General features: G+C 38.0%; 1 protein-coding gene and 1 long non-coding RNA gene across 2 annotated transcripts in view; both read right to left on the minus strand.

Annotated features, from left to right (window-relative positions):
• The window catches only part of LOC136830919 (uncharacterized), a 456,633-nt gene that overhangs the window by 253,805 nt on the left and 181,561 nt on the right, over window positions 1-21,267 (minus strand). The window contains 4 exon segments of the mRNA XM_067090890.1: window positions 17,315-17,379; window positions 17,515-17,606; window positions 17,742-17,852; window positions 18,595-18,676. Coding sequence (XP_066946991.1) covers window positions 17,315-17,379; window positions 17,515-17,606; window positions 17,742-17,852; window positions 18,595-18,676 — 350 coding nt within the window.
• On the minus strand, window positions 16,560-16,977 carry LOC136830828 (uncharacterized). The gene is made up of 3 exons (XR_010850757.1): window positions 16,920-16,977; window positions 16,722-16,804; window positions 16,560-16,627 (listed from the first exon to the last, which is right to left on the minus strand). It is a non-coding gene; the product is annotated as an uncharacterized lncRNA (long non-coding RNA).

Here is a 21,267-nt window from a genome sequence, read left to right on the forward strand (position 1 = left end):
GGGAGTCAGCGCCGAAGCGAAAAAAGAGTTTTTTTCAAAAAATCACAGCACGCTTAGTTTTTAAGATTAAGAGTTCATTTTTGGCCCTTTTCTGTCATTGCCTGAAGTTTAGTACATGCAACTATCAGAAATGAAAAAAAATTTCATCATATATAAATATTGGAATATATGACGGCACGAAAAAATTTTTTTTTATATAATTGTATACAAATCATGCTGTGAGCAAAACGGTTAAAGCTAATGAGTTATTTTTTTCGTTGTATTGTACACTAAATTGTGATGATTTTGCTATATAACAAATTGTAAAATGATCAAAGCAACACAGAGAAAATATTATCACAAAATGATGCATGAATTGGAACGCTGCAGACGTAAAAATTTTTTTTTTCAAAAATTCACCATAAATCGAATATTAAAGCAGAGACTTCGTTTGATGCAAATGAAGTGGTAATTGATTGAATATTACTTTAGACTGTAAATGTTTTAGCTTAAAATTGTATTTTTCTACCATTTCGGTCGAGTTAAAGTTGACCGAAGGTCGAATTTTTTCTATTTATCGTGATTTATATGAAAATATTTCAAAACTGATAAAAGCTACAACCATGAGTTATTTTTTGTTGTATTCTACATGATATTGTGCTCATTTTCATGTATAACACTTTATGTAACGCCTTCCAATATAAAACGTGATGCGAAAATTACACAAGGTGACTAAAGAAATTTTTTGAGATTTTCTTTGCAGAGTTTCCGCGCAGAGGAAGGAAAGTTTTTTTTCAAAATTCGCCATAAATCGAAATATTGTGCTATAGAGACTTCCTGCTTGTTGCAAAAATAATAAATGATTGAATATTACTAGAATGTATTGAATATTACTAGAATGTAAGTATTTTAGCTATAATTGCTAAGCACCATTTTGTCGAAATGTTGATCGTTTAAATTTTGTCACTTATCGTGATTTATATGAAAATATTTCAAAACTGATAAAAGCTACAACCATGAGTTATTTTTTGTTGTATTCTACATGAAATTGCACACATTTCCATGTATAAAACTTTATGTAACGACTAATATAAAATGCAAAATACACTAGGTGACTAAAGAATTCTTGAGATTTTCAGCAGAGTTACCGCTATAGAGGGAAGGAAAAAGTTTTTTCAAAAATTCACCATAAATCGAAATATTGTGCTAGAGACTTCCCGTTTGTTGCAAAATGAAGGTAAATGATTGAATGTTACTAGAATGTAAGGGTTTTAGCTTACAATTGCATTTTTCGACCATTTCGGTCGAGTCAAAGTTGACCGTAGGTTTAAATTTTGTCACTTATCGTGATTTATTTGGAAATATTTCAAAACTGATATAAGCTACAACCATAGTTATTTGTTGTATTCTTACATAAATTTACATTTTCATGTATAACACTTTATAACGCCTGATATAAATAATAAAATTACTTAATAAGGTGACTGGAAGAAATCAGATTTTCAGCAGAGTTATACTACTGAGGAAGGAAAAAGGTTTTTTTTTAAAATTCACTATAAATCGAAATATTGTGCTAGAGACTTCCCGTTTGTTGCAAAATGAAGGTAATTGATTGAATATTACTAGACTGTAAGTGTTTTAGCTTACAATTGCAGTTTTCGACCATTTCGGTCGAGTCAAATTTGACCGAAGGTTTAAATTTTGTCACTTATCGTGATTTATATGAAAATATTTCAAAACTGGAGTAAAAGCTACATGAGTTATTTTTTGTTGTATTTATATGAAATTGCGTACATTTTCCTGTATAACACTTTATGTAACGCTAATATAAAACGGTGCGGAAAATTACTTAATAAGGTGACTAAAGAAATTTGAGATTTTCAGCAGAGTTACCGGGCCACGGAGAAGGAAAAAGTTTTTCAAAAATTCACCATAAATCGAAATATTGTGCTAGAGACTTCTCGTTTGTTGCAAAATGAAGGTAAATGATCTCAGAGTGAATCACACCCAGCCATAAATCGAAGTCCATAGCCATTGTATGTTCCTCTCATAATATACGCATTAGATAGTGCACATATGCACATACTCACTTAATAACCCCTCCCCAGAAGCTTGACGACACTGGTTCAATGTTTGAAGGACCACAGTGCTTCCATCAATCTGTCTTGTTGTCTCATGCACTTTGGCCATGATCAGAAGGCACAAATGAACATGTCAGATACCCACTGTATCTAACTGTGGAAACCTCCAACGTCAACATAAATGCACCTGCACCGGATATACCTTTCACAGGCCACCACATAACTCGCTAAAAGACTTAATAGGAGCTCGGCCCGCCTACCCATGGGCGCCCCCGCCCAGGTACAACAAATATACGATCGAAAGTTCAGTAGGGGCCAGCTCCAAAAATCATAGCAAACCATATGCACTAGATACGACAATTACTTGTCTCGTATGCACCGTTGTTATTCCAATAAACAGTTAATTGTAGAACGCATCACTTCACATCTTGCATTCTTGATGATCTAAATATTCTGGAAGGCTTGCAACTGTACAAGCCCATGCTTCTCTTCACATCTTGAATTCTTGACGATCTAGTAAGGAAAGGTCGTATGATAAAACTATGAGACATTTCCTAGTTACTAACTGGAATTTCCACAATCAACCCCCTATCAGGTATACTAACTTTAAGATCCTACCCATACAAATTCTTCCCAGTAAAGATTACATAAGAACCATACAGATATACTGAATTCATTAAAGGCGATTGTAAACATCCGAGAGGTAAAACATCTCCCAACACTCCCCCTTAGAAACAGCAACCACTGCTTTAAGTTGAGTTTGAATTTCTAATGACACGGATTCTGCTCGTTACGCACTATTCAACAAGGTAGTTTGACCGAAGGCAAAGCACCAGAATATTCAAAACCCCATCCTATCAGCTTCAGGCCAATAACCCATTTAAAGAAGTCCTTAAAGTTCCAAAATCTTACCATACCTGTAATTACTCACACATCTCGTAAAGTCATCAAAGTTTACTCTGGCTAACAAATACCGTCGCATACTGCTCAGTTCTCAGCAGATTAGCAGTTGACATAATTGTGCTAATCGCCTCCTGTGATCGCAATCACTGCAATTACCAATGGCGAGCCCTTTACTCCCAGAAGAGAACTGAAAAATCAAAACACCTAAATTTGGAAGCCATATTAAAGTCTTCCTAATCCTATCCTGAACCCTAATTGCTGTAGCATTAAGTTTGGTTAGCCAACCCCGTAACAGATTAGACAGATTCGGTCCGATATTCAACTCACCCCCCCCAAAAAAAAAATTCCTAAGCAACATAACTTTATTCTGAAACACTATACTCAAAGACGTTGTGTCAGACGACACCTACACATCACAAATATTCTACAGCACAACAATCTTGCCTAACCTCACAACAATTAGTCCATGCCACGACTCCAAGTCATGGGAATTCGAAACTTCCGCATGTCAAACAAAACAAAAGAAAGAACCTAAAAGATACCTGATCTCGAAACGGGAAAGAAAAAACAAATAAAAAAACCATATATCTATAAAACCCTATGGTATTGTGCATTTAATTTTAACTAAGTATCGTAACACACAAAAGCAAAAAACTGAACTCGGACATTTAAAAATTTGTATAACTCTATGGAACAACGTCCACCTTAATTAAAAAAAACTATAAGCCACGCCCCATCTAAAACCCATTAAAAGAGAGAGAGAGAGAGAGAGAGGAAAAGAAAGAAAATGATCAGAACCACAGTACAACCCAGGACTTAACCCATATGATTCCCATTAACCTGTCTCTTTAAGTTTAGATATATGTGTCAACCAAGACACACTCTATTCCCTGTCTTTACTTCTACAACACGAAAAGGACCTTCAAATTTATGACCTAGCTTAAAGTTCAAATGATTCCTGATGTTTATTTTCACAAAAACCCTATCTCCCACAGCAACTTTAACTCTATCTGGCTTTACATTCTTCTCTCCACCATATCCCATGTTTTCATTCAAGATTCCTAGCAAAATGCGCATATCTCTCTTTTGCTGCCATGGAAACAAGCATCCTTATAGTCTCATCCCCTGATGGAATAGGTAACAAATTAAATGCACCCTGCGCTGGGTAACCAAACAGCGCTTCATTGGGAGACATTCCAGTGGTATCACTAACTATGGAATTAATGCTATGCTGCACCTGTGGAATGTATCAATCCCAATTTTCATCATTCCCCCCTACAGTAACTCTGAGAGCTTCAGTAACCTTCGTATTTGCCCATTCACACAGCCCATTAGCTTCTGGTCTATAAGGAATAATAGTGACTTTCCGAATGCCCATTACATCCGTAAGACACTCTAACGTTTTGTTCACAAATTCTCTTCCATTATTTGTAATCAGCACCTCAGGAACCCCATAACGTCAAATATACCCACTGAAGAATGCAACTGCCACCTCTTCCACTGTATTATGCTTCAATGGAAAAATCTTTACGAACCTAGTTAATTTGTCAACAACCACCACAGGTGCCTATGGCCATAACTAGATTCACAGAAATTGGTTAAGAGATCCATATGGACCCTAGAGAATGGTCTACTGGGAATAGGAAATGAACCCAATTTACAAGAAACGACCCTCGATGGCTTACACGCATTACAAACTGAACAACCTCTCACAAAGTCGTCTACTGAAGTGAGCATATTCTTCCAAAAGAATTGTTCCCATATATTCTGATACATCTTCTCAACAAATGCGGACTGCCAGACCTACAGTGAACAATATCCAGAACCATAGGTATTAAACTCCTAGGAACAACTATTTGCATCGTATCACCCTTATCCTCACTATTAATCAGTCTATGTAAGGGACCACATTGGCAGTCTTACGGGCACGTGTGTGTGAGTCATCCATCGGACAAAACAAGACGAAAAAGCTTCCTGCTCTCTCTCTCCCTCCTGTGCATCAGCGGCCATCACTCGAAGGAACGCAACTTCTACCATATAATATTCCTTTCTATTTCTCTCTAACCATTGTTGTCTTGATTCATGTTCAATCACCACTACTTGCATTGCCATGCAAGCATTTCGATCATGTACTCATAAGGTTCCACCGAATCTTCTGTGGCAAACTGTATGTATGTGTCTGTTTGTGAAGACGCCAAACGTTTCGCCATTTCACATATATTATGGTGCTGCATTGTATCCATTAATCTGTCTCGAATTTCATTTGTGGAATTTCCTGGCCTTTCCATTGATATATGTTTTATCATTGTACGTTTATTATGTCTCTCACAATCGCCATCTGTTTGTCTGTTGACAAGCACAGATGCCCGAAATATAATCTCTGTTTTGCCTTGGCTGTGTGTAGAAACTACTTTGCGGCTCGCACCCTCCAATAACAACTTTGAAGATTCTGTACATTCATTCAGTAAGGAACCACCAATAAACTAGACAACACCCAGCCAATATGTCACTCAAATCCTTTCCTTACATGTATCTAATCTTCCTAACTAACAAATTACCCTCTAATCAAGCCTTGCAAAAGGCAACTTATAACCCTTCCTAACTAATTCCCCTCTAAGAAATACATGCGCTCAAGCAAATCTCATCCTCATCCAGTTTAGATTCTACCAAAGTGATATCCCAGTCTATGCAATCTCCAGATACATAACATACATGAGCACCATCTGCATCAGAAAAACTTCTACTAAGGGTGTCTGCTACAACTTTATATCTATCCTGTATATACCTAATATTGGCGTCAAAATCCCTGATTGTCAGATACCACATAGCCCCTTTTAGGGGAAAGATCCGGCTTACTGAAGAGATCCAACAATGGATTATGATCCATAAGAACCCCTAATTGATTGCCCAACAATAACAGTTTGAAATGCACTAAACTCGACACTACGGCAAAGGCCTCTTTGTCCACTACCATCATAAACGCTCATTAAGCACCCGTATCTTAACCTCACTAAAAAGCAATTGAATGAGTCTTCCATCGCCTCGCATAAGGCATGCCCCTATACCTTCGTAACTAGCATCTGTTACCAATGTGAAAGGATGTTCCAAATCAGGAAACTTCAATACTGGGAGATTCACTAAAGCATCCTTAATCTTCTGAAAAGCTAATTGCTGTCCATCTCCCCATACAAACTGCACATCACATACTGTCTCTTTAGCAGGTCTCAAAGAACGATTGGAAAACATCGATGAGAACAACTCATAATTCATCAAATTAATAGAGGCGCTGTATCGATTAAACCCTACATTTACCCAATACACAGACCCTTAATACCAGCTTTGCTCTGAGGGCTCTCAGAAGTCCTATATCACAAGAAACCCTCATCAGTTTTCTCACAACTGATCGGTCAGACAATGCTCGCCGATCACTAGATCCCCTCGAAGAACCCCCTTCAGGAACTTTCTTACCTGAGCTACCAAAAATTCTGAAGTGTGTGCCTACCATTATACTGTCTCAGACGACAGACCGCCAAGGATGACTATAACTCCTACAATCGCCAATAACATATTTAACACGGCAAAATCTCTTAATGTGTCCCTGCATATGACAATTAAAAGAACGAACCTGTAAGGCCCGAGAACTCAACCCAACCATTGACTTCTGGGTCTTCCGACTTTCAACAAAACCCTACAAACCGCTGGGCTGACTCCAGCCTTGCACAGCCATATGTTGACCTAAGGATCTCTGATCACTATTTCTTGCCATTTTCGCAGCTTTCCTCTTTGTAAATAAATCCGTTAACTTACTCATGGTTGATCACAAATACAAATTTTCCCAAGTCCTGCAAAATGACACCCCTTGAAGAAAAAACAATTCTCCCTGAAAAAAATTCCCACACAGTAAGAAACCCACAATGTTAATTCCCTTTACTCTACAATTAATCCCCAAAAATCAAAAGAAAGTACTAATTAAACCCACAATTAAATCAAATCCCCATGGGGAAGAAACAGGCGGGCCCAGCGCACAGCTGACTGCAAAGTAGGTCAAGCTGAACTTCTAGTTTTCAAGGGCAAAAAAAAAAAAAAAAAAAGTCAGTCCTCCCTCAAGTAAAGAGAATGGGAGTGTACCCTCACATAAAGAAAATGGGACTCACGCAAACAGAAGAGAGAGAGAAAGGAAAAGAATTTGTTCCTCCTAGTGCACATCTCCCCACATCTCCCCAACATATCTACAATCTGCCAAAAGCACACACAAAAAAAAAAGCACTGAGCGCAAAACTTCGGAGACGTGTCCACCTCTCCCGTCATCAAGGCAAAAATTGCTGAGTAACCGTACAATAACCGCTTCCCTTTTTGCAGACATGCACGTATGTACCCAAAATAAAACACGTATGTATGTAACTACTGTATAAAAAAAGTTTAAAAATCTAAGCAATGTACACATGTTGCATAAGAATGTTTACTCACAGTAACTCAACAATCACACAATTATTTCCCAGTAATCACAGTCCCCAGAGATAATGTGGTAATTTAATAATCTCTTTATTAAGCCCTCAATGCCGATGCGAACTGCTGATTGCTATATAGAAAAAAAAAGCCACACCCAAAATTCACATGTGCTGCCTAGAGGATGGCGAAGAAGGCAAGAAACTCCGCCCAAACTAATGACGCCGACACGCCACTCAGGGATGACGCTACTGTTGCCAACGCTCGATATTAGCTGCAGTGCAATCGTAAAAACCCTATTCCACCCGGGTCACCCTTAACTGGTTTGTACAATTCAAATCTGACACTAAAATTAACAATAAAAAAATTAATAATGCTTCATACGCCTCTGCTTAATGGCCACGGTGTGAATTCCTCTCACCAAAGAAAGAGAGAGAGAAAAAAAGAAACACTTTCACGTTTTGCGTATTTACCAGAAACAATGGTAAACACACCAAAAACTTGGCGCCTGTGACGATCATTAAACACACAGAGGCACTCACGCTCAAGAAAGACTGACTCAAGTGCATTTCACAACACCTCCCTGAACCGAATAGCTGAACCATCAAAATCCCTATTCTGAGATGCCAATACCAGTATTAATAAGTACCAAAAAGATATGTCTCTTCGGAAGCGTAGCTTACGACCTATCTATTTACCTACTTGACTATCTATTCATGTCTATTGCCATCAAGCCATGTATCAACTGAAATTTCCCGCCTCAGCTAACACAGCAATGGCTGTCCCATCCACCTCCCCATGCACCCTGATAGCTCACATATGACTCATTTCGAATACTAACCTACTCCTGCACTTACAAGCAAGCCAGAAATTATTAAAATATCTTCTATTCACTTACTTAACCGTATTGTCTTTTTATTTACCCACAATGAACTAAAAATAATTATTTAAACTTTTAAAGCACATCATTCGTTTGTGTTTGGCCTGAGTAGATTGTTTCAAGTCACATTAGTGTGTTTATCGACATGTTTATGATCTAAATATGTGAAGGTTCTAAGTGCATATAAATGCATTCAGATGTATTACTAAAGAAAAAGTTTAATGTTATTACAGTAAGTATATGAAATCGGAAACACTGATTTCAGAGAATCGAGAGATGGCTTTGCATATTGCCACATCTACTTACAACCTGCTTTGGTGAGTGGACAGATGGAATGAAATAGACTGTAGTGAACACATGAGCACATGTTTCACAGAAATAAATTTGCGACTCACACTGGTATCAAACCTGTTTCTCCAGTGAAAGTCCAGCAGGGTACCAGTTGACCCACACAAGCCATAAAAGAAGTTGGAACCCAAGTACTTCTATACCCGAGGTTTTCCCTGGCAGTCTACCACCTAACATACCAGCGAGTTTTACCAAACTTTCCAACCCACCAATGAGTCAATTGGAAGCATTTTATTTGAATTATTCTTCATCATGAAGATGATGGAACTAGTGAACACATGAGCACGTGTTTCAGAAATAAAATGTCTGACTCCACATTGGGATCGATCCCCAGTCTCAGTCTTGAAGACATTCACTTAGTCTTCCTGCTCGATGAAAGTTTTTAAAGGATTGCAGATCATCTTTTTGGCCTGATTATTACCTTGCTTTTTCATTGTATCCCCAACACCAGAGGTTATCAGAGACCAGTGCTCTTTTCCCTGCTATATTGACCTGACCTTGTACAGGTGTGGTAGCAACTTAGATTTTTATCTATTGTCTCCTAAGACATTGCAGAAGTACTATGAAAATTAAGCATTGGCTTGATTCATTGGATGTCTGGGAGTTTGATAAATTCCCAGTGCAAGTCTTTCAAGACCAGTACATTGTGTAGTACAGTACCCCAATCTCTACAATGTGGCATTTAAAATTTGGTAAGTAGTTATTTGAATATGATCACCATATGAATTGCAGTAGAGATACAGGGAGTTACTCTCTACTTAAAAAGACTTTGATCAGAGATACTGAAAACAATTATTCACCACCATTCCTGGTTGGATAGTTTTTTAGTTGGCAAATGTAAGTATATCATTTTTTTGGATACTATACAGTACTCACTCCACAAGTTACGCATAAGATACAAATCTGTACACCCTTGTCACACTCTTTATTTGAAAATTTTGTATATACCCTGAACTCCTTACAGCACACACAAACATATAGGATGGAAAGAAATAATTTACACCACATAATTTATACTGGTGGCTACTAATCTCCATCTAGAGTATGACAGACACTGCTTTATCATCATATCTTCAGCTGAAACATGTCAGTTCTCTTTACTTTGCAGTATGTGTTTTCACTACAGAACCATTTGCAGCATGGCCACCAATTAAGATTATTATAAAAAAGATACCATTAAGCAATTTGTAATTTCCAAAGATCAACGCAGTTTTAGATGTCCTTCCAAACTAAAGTTCAACAGATTAAGTTTTCATTCCACAAGTTATGTAAAAATCTGGCATAGGTGTATTATGTTAATAGTCTCCTCTATATCTAGGGCGTTAATGAAACTGAGATATTATAGAGCACCTAAGAAGGCATTTCTTTGACCTGTCAAACACTGTCTGGCCACATCTAGCGGCAATTTTGTAACTATTTCTAAAACCATACCTGATAAATTGTATGCTTCATGGTGGTGGGAAACTGATATTAGCCGTGGTGTTCCTCAACAAGGCAACACAATGAAGTCACTTATCTTCTTTCTTCGAGTTGGTCACACTCCAATGTCCCATGGGTTAACTCAAAAGCCCAAGCTCCAAATGCACATCAGCACCAGCTGTTAAAAATGGTCTGTGGGAATGGCCTATCAAAAATCCCCTAAGGAACATTGTCAGGACACTATGTTTTCAATTGTTTCAGTCTTTTTTACCTTTTAAAAAGATGCATTTATTATATAAAATCCAATTTACTTATTAAGAATACTCTTTGGACCATCCCTGGAATGCTAACACAATGATCTTGGTAAACTTTTTAATAATATTAACAATATTATATCTACAATTGTTAGAAGTTCTGTGTGCGTTACAGCAGTATCAAAGAGAAGTCAAAAGTGATTATACTCAACGAAAGAGTTGTCCCCGATACGAGTGCAAGCAAACTTACTTACAGATTGTAGATCCGTGGTAAAGTATTAGAGTGAAATTTCTGGAAGGCACAGGCATTATTATTGCAGATATTGATTTAAGTTACTTGGAGAAAATTAGAAATATATGCCTGTTGTTAGACATCGACGCTCGATTTCATACCATCTCTATGAACTACCACAGCCTAGCTTATGCAAGATTTTCTCAATCAGAATTCTTTTTATGAATGTATAGTTTGGCTTTACATAAATATACGTTATTAATGCTGAAATGATGTATAACATTCGCAGATCAAATTCCAATGGCTGGTGAGGAATGTTTATTACTGGTGAATTTTCTTTGCAGAGTTTAGATTTCACCCATGCCTTCCTCACATGCCAGCTGTTTGGAAATGTGTCTGTTCCTGTCTTGCATCTTTCTGAAGTCATTACATCTGCAGGCATTTGTAAATAAAAAGCCAGTTACTCCTGGACGATCCTTTTGCAGCTGTTTTTTGTCGTTGTCCTTTCTTTTATATTTCTACATATTTTTATTTTTATTTCATTGTGTGATTTTCTTGTCAAATGCTATCTATGCTTTGTTTCAATAATAATGTATATGTTCAGTGCAGTATAATACTATTACAAAATCAGTGATACTAAATGCTTATGGTTGCTTTTATACTCTTTTCATTATATATTTTTATTTATTTAAATAACTTGTTTTGTTATATAACTGGAATAGAATCTTCAAGTGTACACTAAAAGTCTACACTAACTTTATATGCTAAATCCTAGGATGATATCAAGGAAAAATGCATAAGCATTAATTATGGAGATTATCATCAATCATACACAACATAAAATTTTACACCCATAGAATTCCAATAGATTGAGCTGGTTCCTTTGACTGGGTGAATCCATCACAATACTGAAGCAGACATGCATTCAAACTGAGACTAGTGTAGAGAAGAGTGTTCAAAACCACTTAGATTAGCAGTTGTATTTATAATGATTTAACTTTAATCTAGATTAAAAGAAACTGTCATTTTATTGTACCATTTTTTATATATTTGTAATTTCTTTATTCTTGGTAATCATTTCTTTGAGAAATGTATATAAAAATTTCCATCCAGAAAGACAGTGTACTGCTTCAAGTAGTGTTATAAGACTATATTTCTTGCTGGAGCATTAATAAGTTTGATACAAGTGTAAAACTGTAAACTTTGGCAGATTAAATATTCCTGGGATAAAAGTAACCAGCGTTTAAAATATGGTTCTCACTTCAAGAGAAGCACAGACCAGCTGAGTCACTTTCTTTGTTGTTCACAGCAACATGTAGGAAACTGTATGGGTTACTACATGTCTTTTAAGCACCCAAATCATAATTAGTAAGGTCAAAAGTTGCATTAAAACCTTGGGTATCAATTAATGATCTGGGTGTGCAGTGCTACATAGATGCAACTTTAGAGGAAGTAATGGCGCATCACAATACCATTGGTGAAAGTGGCCAGTTTCAACCTGCTATGCACTCACACCTGGTGTTCCACTCCAGCATCAGCGAGCCATTATATCTGTTAATCGTTCATTAAATAATATTCCACTGTGAGTATCCATATGGAAGAAGAGCATATGCATGATGAACCAAGTGAATTGTTTAGGAAAAAAGTGAAGTTGGTGAAGAGAATATTAAAGAAACTGGCAATTCACAGAGCAGAGCAGAAGAAAGTGACAGAACTGAACATGGCAATGTTGAATTGCGGAGAAGGACTGGAACCTAGGCAAGAGGTTCTTCTGTAAAAGTCGTTAGAAGTATGTAAGGGCAAAACAAATCAGTCCTGCTTGCAAAGATGGGTATTTTGGTTGTGTAACTCATTGGTTATAAAATCTTGACATATTTTTGTACATTTGGTAACTAGAGATCCAAGAATGTTACCTTAACAGGCTAATAAAAACTCAGAGGTTGTTGTTGTGTAAAGACAGGAAAATGAAGAAACTCAGGTCAAGAAAGTAAATGATATGGGCACAAGTCTTCTCACAATTTGGGAGAAGAACAACCCCAGGCTGTGGCCGGTACTACAAGAAGCCCCCATACTTGTTACATCACATTAAATATGTGCCGAGGGCCCCAGCTGAATGCACTTTACTCCTAACTTTTAACCTCCACAAACTGTACTATCTGTGTCTAGCTTTTGTGTAGGAAAAGGATCCTCCTGTTCAAAAAGTGAATAATAGTTTTTGTAGAAAAGTGTTCAAAAGTGTATTTAACATCAGATTTGCACCAACAAAAACATTTATATAAGAATTAAGAGATGTCTGAGGGAACTATAAAAATATTGGAGTTGTTTCCATACCATGAATAGAGTCAGATATGGAGAAGTATGAGAGACTTTGCAAATGAAGGTCAAGAGATCCTGTGGTCTGTTAACACATGGCATAATGCAGAGAGCACCCTATCCTAGTGTTGATTTGCCTTAAACCTTTCCTGCCCCAAAGCTTTTGAAGAATCTTTATGAAAATAAGTGAAAGTTTTGGACCTACAATATGGACATCAGTGATCTCAAGAGTTTGATTGTAATCATATATATGTATGCTGGATGAGGTAAGTTAAACTGGAGTCACTGAAATAATTTCAGTTGTTAATTAGTGACTCCATGAAAATTACCATGGTAAGGATTATTTGGTGGTGATTAGTGATTATTGTGAGTGTTGATTATATATTACAAATGACTTACATCAAGACACAGACAATTTCCTGAGTTCATGTTCCACTTCCACTTATTTGGAGGAAAGTAAAGTGCTTTTCTGAGAATTACATTAAAAATGCCTGTTACATGGATAAACAAATTAAAGAGAGGTACTATTGAGCAATAAGTTAATAGTCATCAACTTCATTTCTTCTACATTCTATCTTCTTCAGGTTTTAAAGGTTTCATCATAGTTTTAACGTCTCCAAGGTTTGCCTTCATCTTCTACTGAATACATGGTTTCTTTAGACCGTTTTCAGCATATTTCTGGCATACATCAAGCAGGCTTCCAACAGCGCCACGCCTTGCCATGCCCGGCCAAAATATAGCATTCGTAGTGTACATCATGCTGTCGTAACCGAGGTGTGGCATGTGCAATTTTTCATGATACTCTTATTGCCTCCGAATCAGTAAATCTTGTACCTTTCAAGATAATTCCATCCTGGCAACAGAATGTATTCTGAATTCAAAATATGGCGCTGAAGTTTCTTGTAAGACTTACCTCAGACTGACTGTCTTTAAATGTCCTTTTGGGAGGTCTTGCATCTTTCATCCTCTGATGTGCGACTTACCTCCTAAAGTCTTGAATCCAGAAAACTTGAAGTGATCACCACCTATATTCCAGCAGACTACCATCTGCACAGCAGGCTCTACTTAATGTGCCAGCTAAGTAGAAATGTTCCTCCTAAAAATTTGAACTTCAACATCATATCTGTTAGTTTCATCACATTTGGCAAACAAACAGGAGCTTACTATGGCTTTAGAATTAAAGCCAATGGCCTTTTGTCTTTTCTGTAAACAGTAAACTTCCTTCCATAAGTATATTCAAATTGTTCCAATCCATATAATACAGACAAAGCGTCCTTCTCTATTTGGGGCCAGTTGTGTTCACTCATGGATGCGTATTCCAGAGGTCTGTCCTCTTGCATTAATACTGTTCCCAAACCATCTTTGCTGCTGTCCACCTGCAAGGAAAGTCCCTTTTTTGGGGTCAAAATTTGCTAGCTTTGGAGTTTCTTTAGTTTTCTGTTTTAATTTTTTGAAAGCCACTTTGCATCTGGGACTCCACTCCCATTTTAAACCTTTGCATCAAGTTTGCTAAGTATTTTTGCATGTGTAAGGCTTAGCAAGACATCTTCCAATGTGGCCAGCTTATAGTGTTCCCTCTATGAAGCTCTGTTTAAGGGCAGATTCTCAAATTATTGGGCTTTTCGTGAAACAGCTATTCAAATAACCGAACATGTTGTTCACTAATGGAATAAGAACACTCTCTTGACTAAAAGACTGCCCTTGCTTTACCTGGTCTTGCAGTGCTCGTGGTAGGTGATGGCAGGGAAGTGCTCTTGGTGCCTCTTCTTCATTGACATTCAGTTTTGCTAGTCGTCAGTCACATAAAACTTGCATTATGTTATCTGTGTCAACTCTAGCAATAAATGAGTCTCTGATGATTGTTATAAAACCCAAAACCTGACAAGTACTTTTACCAAGAAGACACATTAAATCATTAGTTACCACTATAAATGTTACCTATGGGCAATTATTATTTCTCCAAAATGTGTATTAACTTTGAACACATCTTGAGTCTAACAGGTGCTGCCTTCACTTATGTATATTTTCAAATCTACTACCATTAATAAGATTCTAAGCGCCTGTATTGATAACATGTCAAAATGATGTGTCTTTTTATTGTTTACAAAATGTGTCTCATTAGACTTCTTAATGCTAACAGTGTTCATACAAGAGCCCAATTTTGTCACCATGTTTTCATATTCATCTGTATCCTTTTAGTGGTAAGAACTGGGCTTTTGTGCACAAAAGTCTAACCAAGCAGGACATATAAACTTGACTGAGCATGGTGATACCCATAAAATTTACCCACGCTGAATGACTTACCATCACCCTAGAGTTTCCTTGTGCTCTCTGATCACTTAATGTACCAGTTGACTGTCATGGTGGACGTGGCTTGATGCTGACACTAAATACAAATTCCCACACTCGATGGGTATGAGTACAACAGATTCGTCATTAACTTATACCTTTCTTTATGGCTCAGTGGTCTTGGACGTCAACTGGAATCCATTGGAAGGTACCGTTGAGTGTTCCATTTATCACTTATAATTCCCCTTCGGTGATATTCCCAAAGCAGCGAGAATTGGATATTAAACGACATTTGTAGTTTAAAGTTTGTACAGTATACAAATCACAGTTATGTGATAAAATTTATATATATATATATATATATATATATATATATATATATATATATATATATATAAGATATATATATATATATATATATATATATATATATATATATATACATATATATATACATATATATATATATATATATGTATATGTATATACATATATGATACATATATATATATATATGTGTGTGTGTTAAGATAAAAAGTTAACCAGATGATGTGTGAAATATAAAAACATATACAGGCAGTCCCCGGTTTACGACGGTGGTTCCGTTCTTGCGCCGTCAGAACTAAAATCGTCAGAAGCGGAACGATGGCATACGACGCCAGAAAATTGTATAAAAATTTGAAACAAAAGTTATGAAAGCCTTACTTTTAATCCTTTGGGTATACTGCATGTTGTTTCTGATGTTTTACCTACATTTTGATGTGGTGTGTATCCAAAAACTGGTGGTTCTGGAATGTGTAAAAATTTACAATTTACTACAAAGTACAGTACTGTACAGTAAATCCTGTATGCAGTAAAGTATAGAGTACTGTACATATACTGCACAAAAGTAAAATACAACATGTTATACAGTAACACAGGTGTACAGTACACTGTACTGTACTGTAATTTATACCAAAGAGTTTATAAAAGATAAAAAAAGTGAATTCCTTACTTTTATTTTGGAAACCCGTGCTTCTTAACCCTGGAAAATGGTGTGGCCTCATGATTCAGGGGATTTGGAATGTAAAAATTTAGTATTAGTGCATATATAATACTGTACAGTAGTCCTGCATGCAACAAAGTATAGTACTGTACTGTATAAATACAGAACAGTCAGTATTTTACAGTAGAATAATAAATATATAAAAATTATAAAGAGTTAGGAATTCCTTACCTCATTCAGTGATTGTCAAAGCTGTTACAACCTGCAGGCTAGGTTGGGGGAGATGGAGATTGTATGCGTGGGGGAGCCTGCAATGATAAGGATAAAATTGCTGCAGAGTTTGTACTGTATGTGTTACACTGTTCTGTATCAGTTCAGGTATTTCACAAACCTATGTTCAACAGTACAAAATAAAAATATGAATGCCTTACCTAATTTCAGTGATTTTTAGAAGATGGAGGCGAGGATGAGGGAGCTCTAGTAAAGGTGCTGGGCAGTCTGGAATATTAGAATGAAGACGTTACTTTATATTTATCAAATGTACTGTACATATGACCATTTATAACATTAAAAACAGTGAAGAATTCAATACCTTGAGTGATTTGAAAGATGTAGGCTACATGAGGAAGGTTTTGTACAGTTCCAGTAGAGGTCAGGTTAAAGGTGCATGTCAGTCTGGAATGATAATGTACATGATAAAGATTAGAATAAAGTACTTCTGTGGATTTCATAAACAGTACACTAATTTTATAAAATGTATAACAATTTATAAAACAGAAAGTGTTCTTACCAAATTCTAGTGGTTGGCTTGCTTACTGGGATGGGCATATGGTAGATGAGAACAGGGGCTATGGTGTGGCATCTGCAGGTTCTTGGGAGTCTGCAGTGAAAAGATAGAAAATGATACTGTACACAGCAGTACTGTACTGTACTGTATAAATATAATAACACAATTTAAAAACAATGTAGGCTAATAGAAATTTCTAAAAAGTGAAGAATTCCTTACCTGGTGGACATGAAATGGGTGCTACTGGTGCAGGTGAATTTGAGTTGAGCAGGGGACACCTGTCATTTGTGGAATGATAAAAGATAGAAATTACCACACAGGGGTATGTATGCAATAAGCTACTGTACTGTATATAGTTTTATAAAGTGATTTGAAAGAAAAAGTCATGAAATCCTTACCTGATGGGGCTGGAGAGGGATAAGGTCAGCTGAGTTGGGCCGGGAGGAGGCTGTAACATGTGGATCTGGAATGATAATGATTATGTAAAGTTACAGCAAATACTAAAGCAATAGTGTACTGTACAGTGGGTGAAGTGCAGTACACTTTTGTAACATTTATAAAAATTTATAAAACATTAAAAAACAATAAGAATTCTTACCTGGTGAAGTTGGAGAGGAGACAGGAGGTCCCAGAACTCAAAACCCTGGAATTCTTCAGGGGAGTCAGGACTGTCATCACTACCAAAGAGATCTGGAATGGCACATAATGAAATAAATTAGGTTATGCGATAGTAAATATAAAATTTGTACCATATGTACAGTACTGTATGTACAAATGATTTCATGCATGAAAATTATAAAAATTAAACACTTAGGAATTCCTTACCTGATAGAGCTGGAAAAGCTGCTGGGGAGGTTACTGCAGGTACAGGTTCAGGCTCAGGTTCTGATTCATAGCCAGGTAGAGGTTCTGGGGAGTCTGGATTAGGAGTCACTTCTGCAATGATACAAATGATAAAATTTATTGGGTTATGCTGTGTATCTACAGTATGTAAATATAAATTGCAGTAACATTTTTATAAATATTATTACAAGTTATAACAATTTATATTACAGCAGTTAATAAAAATAAAGTTGAGAAATCCTTACCTAGACTAGGAGTGGCAGGTGGTGCTGAAGACTTCTTCACGAAGAAAGAGTCTAGCCTAGACTGCACTTTCTTCTTCAGCTGCTTCTCCTTCAGCGCCTCCCTGTAGCACGTAGTAAGATCCAGCATTCCTCTGCGAATCCTCTCAAACCTGGCAATGTTAGGGTCCTCACCTCAAATGCTGCCAAACATTTCTCCAGGTGAGCAAAACCCTCTGTCAAGCCCTTGATTGTTAATTCCTTGACCTTTGGTTGTGGTGCCTCTTCCTCCTCCTCGATCATCTGCTTCTCCAGCTCAATGAGGTCCTCCGATGACAATTCCTCTCCGTGGGATGCCAGCAGCTCGGTGACATCCTCAGCTTCCAAGTCCAGTTTCAGCCTCTTGCTTAGCCCAACAATTTTCCTTGTCACAGCCTCAACATCTTCTGCCTGCTCAAACCCCTTAAAACTATTCACAAACTGCGGACACAGTTTCTTCCACGCACCATTCAGAGTCGACACCTTTACTTCGTCCCAAAGCACGTGCGATGTTCGTCACAGCATGTGCAGTGTTGTAGCCCTTCCAAAATCTTTCAGAGTCAACTCCTTGTTACCTTCAACGGCCCGTAAAGCAGCGCGTATTGTCCTCCTCAGGTAGTATGCCTTGAAGTTAGCAATGACTCCCTGGTCCATCGGCTGTATGAGGGATGTAGTATTTGGTGGTAGATACACCACCTTCACATTAGGTTCATATTACTAAGATTAGCTGGGTGACCAGGGGCATTGTCTAAGACAAGCAGGACCTTAAAAGGCAGACCCTTGAGGCACAATACCTTTCCACTGCGGGCACAAAGTGGTCATTGAACCAGTCCTCGAAGACCATCAAGGTAACCCAAGCTTTCTTATTGGACTTCCAAATGACGGGGAGTTGACTCTTGAAAATGCCCTTAAAAGCCCTGGGATTTTCTGCCAAGTACACTAGCAAGGGCTTAAGCTTCAAATCGCCACTAGCATTTCCCCCAAAGAGTAAAGTCAGCCTCTCCTTACCAGCTTTGTGGCCTGGTGCTGACCTCTCCTCCTTGGAAATGTATGTACGATTTGGCATTCTTTTTCCAAAATAACCCTGTCTCATCTACATTAAATACCTGGTCAGCAGTGTAACCACCTTCCCTAATTATCTCAGCCAAACCACTAGGGAAACTTTCTGCTGCTACGTCATCAGCGCTAGCAGCTTCACCTTACAACTTCACATTGTGCAAATTTGCACGAGCCTTGAAGCGGTTAAACCAACCCTACTGGCGGAAAATTCTTCACTAGCACTGCCTTCCCATTTTTCTTCACCACTGCCGCATGCAGCTCCTAGCCTTCTCTTGAATCACACTCAGGCTCACTGGAACACGCCGTTGGTTCTGGTCTTCCAGCCAGATCAACAATAACTTCTCCATCTCCACTCACGCTCTGGCTACGCTGCTTCACGTTAATCACCGTTGCCTTCATTGGTGCAGCGTCTTGCACATGTTTCAGAATACGCCGCTTGTCCTTCACTATGGTAACAACCGTCGTTCTGCTAAGGCCCAAGGCACGGCCTATCTCGGTGTTACTTTCACCCTTCTCCGAACGCTTTAATTACGTCGTACTTGACTTCCATGGTGATGCTCTTCCTCGGCTTCTTGGATGCACTAGCATCAGATGATAAATTCTGCCGTTTTGGAGCCATAGTGAAGGCACAATTCACGAAAAAACTGCAGCTAAAGAAAAGCAACAATGAGGCAACGTACCTAACTCTGCGGGAGGCAAACACGTGAGTAAGGAAAGGGTTGTTTGGTATTGTTACGCGCGCCTGCGTGATCGACCCAGGAAGGTCGTTGTCCGGTCAACTACTGTACAGTACCAATGCAGTTACATACAGAGCGCAGCTACGCTCACGAAACTAGTTCCGCTTACAAAGCGGCGTAAAAAGCGCCGAAAAAAAGTCATAACCTTGCAATGTATTTTAATAATTGTAACCAGAAACTGATTTTTGATGATTACTGTTAAACCAGAAACGGATTTTTTTATAAATATACGTAATTGAAAAGCGTCGTAAACAGGCTGCGTCAGAACGGGCTGCGTCGAAACTCAAAACAAACGTCGTAAGCCGGCCTGGATTTTTTAATGAATATATCTGAAAAACCGTCGTAAACTCGGAACGTCGTAAGCCGGAACCGTCGTAAGCCGGGGACCGCCTGTATATGCATAGAATTATATATTATAAATACGTAAAAGACTCAGCTGCAGAGAAGGCCAAACAACCACCGATATGTGGAAAGCGGGGGATACCCAAGATGGCCGACCCTGACACCGAATCACACATAAAATTAATCCAAAAATATACATGTCATCCATCATCGTACACATCAGAAAAGATCATGAGCATAACAGTACCATCAAGGAGAATGTACCAACTTGCTGGCAGAGGAAGGGAACCAGGGAAAAGGGAGAATTTATGATCAGAAAAGGGGGAGGGGGAAAAACCTCTGTCTCTAGCCTAGATCAGTCATGATACGGGCTCCTAACTCCTTACCAGCGAAAAGGTGATTCATATATATATAAATAAAACTCCAATTGAAAGGAGTATAGAAAAACTAGCAGTAACTTTCTGCTAAAACCATGCGAAGACTGAGGGTCCAGCATGGCAGAGGCAGACGCAGCCACGACCGGCTGCGTAGCGTTATTTACTTGGTAAACAATATATTAAAGGTCAAATAAGATGCCTCTGTAGGTAAACAATATATTAAAGGTCAAATAAGATGCCTCTGTAAGAAAAAACCAAAAGGAGATGGTACTCAACTTAGTTGATGGGAATTCCGGAAGGGATGACATGATGAACAGCCAAAATTCACGAAAATGCAGCACCAAGAAAAAACACAGTGTTGTCTGGAAGCGTGCTAATTTGGAATGTTTACAAGATGGCGGCTGAGGTGGTGGTTGGCTGCGAGAAGAAGGTGAGGTATGTAACGGCTCCTCACTTTTCGGGGTTTTGAGATTGGAGAGCTCTATAGGGCGGAGGCCTGTGGCAGTGGCACCACTCACCCTTTGTGTATACCGACACCATATATAAATGGCGTTTGATCCGGGGGTCGTAACCCTGGCATTGTGTTTAGCTTTTTCTCTGGTATATTTAGCAATACTTATACCTAGAAATATGTGCTAAAAGGATATTTCACCGGGTGACACAGGTCGAGCCCAGAAAAGTTATTTTATCAATGCTTACATTCTTATATTTTTTTGTGCATGTTTACTAATTG

Source organism: Macrobrachium rosenbergii, chromosome 47 (assembly GCF_040412425.1).
Source record: "Macrobrachium rosenbergii isolate ZJJX-2024 chromosome 47, ASM4041242v1, whole genome shotgun sequence".
NCBI classification, from domain to species: Eukaryota; Metazoa; Arthropoda; class Malacostraca; order Decapoda; family Palaemonidae; genus Macrobrachium; species Macrobrachium rosenbergii.